General features: G+C 34.0%; 1 protein-coding gene across 2 annotated transcripts in view; it reads left to right on the top strand.

Annotated features, from left to right (window-relative positions):
- The first annotated feature begins 25 nt into the window (after positions 1 to 25).
- Positions 26 to 1,953, top strand: part of LOC106320509 (MADS-box protein SOC1-like) — a 7,745-nt gene continuing 5,817 nt past the window's right edge. Inside the window, exons 1-3 of one of the 2 annotated variants that reach the window (XM_013758879.1) lie at positions 26 to 62; positions 328 to 572; positions 1,457 to 1,541. In XM_013758879.1, coding sequence (XP_013614333.1) covers positions 391 to 572; positions 1,457 to 1,541 — 267 coding nt within the window. In that variant the 5' untranslated portion in view covers positions 26 to 62; positions 328 to 390. The remainder of the gene's footprint in view (positions 63 to 327; positions 573 to 1,456; positions 1,542 to 1,953) is intronic. The other variant, XM_013758880.1, reaches the window with a different exon arrangement.

Below are 1,953 nucleotides of genomic sequence, written 5' to 3' on the forward strand. Positions count from 1 at the left end.
AAAAAAAAAAAAAAAAAAAATTAAACTTAGTCACTTAGGGCTTGTGGCTCCTCCGCTGAGAGGTAAAGACGAAGATTTCCTGTTTATTGTTTTAGGATCTCACTTTCCATTCATCCTTCTTTTGACTGATTGCTTTCTCTCTACCCTCTTATGTAAATTATTCCTTCTCTATCCAAATCTATCTTTTTAGTGGAGGTTCGAAGCGAATCTCGAGAAAGCTTTGCGAGTTTTCTTTAACTTCCCAGATTTTTCCAAATCAAGAAACCATTTTCTGATTTTGACTTTCGGTTTCGTTTCTGTGGTCTGTTTGCTTCATTTCATACAAAGCTAGGGTTTCCATCTCATAACGGATCTCAGTCGTGGGATTCGATTTTCTAAGAATAAGTTAAAATGGTGAGAGGAAAGATCCAGATCAAGAAGATCGAGAACACGACAAGCAGACAAGTCACCTTCTCTAAGCGAAGGAGTGGTCTCCTTAAGAAGGCTCATGAGCTTTCTGTTCTTTGTGATGCCCAAGTAGCAGCTATCATCTTCTCTCAGAAAGGAAGATTGTATGATTTCGCCAGCTCTGAGTAAGATTTTTTAGTTTCAGCTTGATTAATTACTCCAATTATCTATATTTTAATATATTTTTGAATTTGCTGTTAATACTACTTGTGTAGTTGAGTATCTCTCTGAACATATAGTACTAGCGATTTCTTAATATACATGTAAAAGATTTTGCCTATAGCTAGTTGCAGTTGATAGATTTTCCCAAAATATGCCCTTTTCACATTTAATTTCATTTAAATTCTCATATATGTTTTTTGTTAAACTATTATTTTCCTATTTTTAACTTCAGGTTATTTTCCATATACTATATATCAACATGAGGGTTATCTTATGGATTAATTAGGGTTTTCACGAATACGGTTTTTGAATGTTGAGCCCTTTATCTGCGTTGGAACTCAAAGTGTCAAACTAGTTTTTAAATCCAAAATGATTTGATTTAATATCAAGAACATAAATCAGACCAAACCATGAATATATGAGAAACAGCTCCAAGTGTTTTGCCATTTTTTGTCTAGATGATTCTTCAAGTGCGTTCAATTATTGTTTGTGAGTACAAGTTCGATATTTAGTGCTTCCCACTGCCTAATTCGTTAAGGTCTTACTCTGACTACTAATCTAATGTTCACTATTTATGGATAGGATCGGTTGAATGATTAGCATAACATTAATACATCAAAACGTGGATACTTTTGATTCATTTCTAGCTAGGTTATATCTAGAAATTCATATTCATATATACATATATATGATGTCCAACAAATGTCTAGTTCTCTCTACCAATATGACATGGTTAGTATAATATCTATATATATGTACTTATGAAGAGCCTTCAATTCAAAGGAATATTTTTCAACTAATTAAAACTCAAAAGTAATGAACCGTTGATGTCTTGAGAATTCTTTAGTATCCAGAAGACGATCAAGCGATACGCTGAGTATAAGGGAGAGTACTTCGTTGCAGAAAGTCACCCCACTGAGCAATACGTGCAGGTTTCTTTTTATATATCAGTTCTCTCTCATTTTTACGTTTCATCAATCACGTACAGAAACTTGTACTGAAAAATACATCAGTCACATTTGGTTTGATTTCTTTTGTGACACTTGTGATGTTAGGAGTTTTGAGGGTCCTAAGACAAATGTTGTAGTATAGTGATTGTCGAACCAGTTCTGAGGGATGTCAAAGCACTGAGAATGCAAGTACTCACTTAATCTAAGTGCAACCAATGATTTAGATGGGTTTTAAGCTATGACTAAAACTAGAAAGCAATAACAGAATGATACTTTCTTGACTAAGGGAAAATAGAACTCATGGGCATAGGGATTAGACCTTGGGTGATCAAGTATCGAACTAAGGATGGCAAATGATCAATCAAACTATCAACCTTAAGCCTAGACACAATTC

This window comes from Brassica oleracea, unplaced genomic scaffold, assembly GCF_000695525.1.
Source record: "Brassica oleracea var. oleracea cultivar TO1000 unplaced genomic scaffold, BOL UnpScaffold00946, whole genome shotgun sequence".
Classification (NCBI taxonomy): Eukaryota; Viridiplantae; Streptophyta; class Magnoliopsida; order Brassicales; family Brassicaceae; genus Brassica; species Brassica oleracea.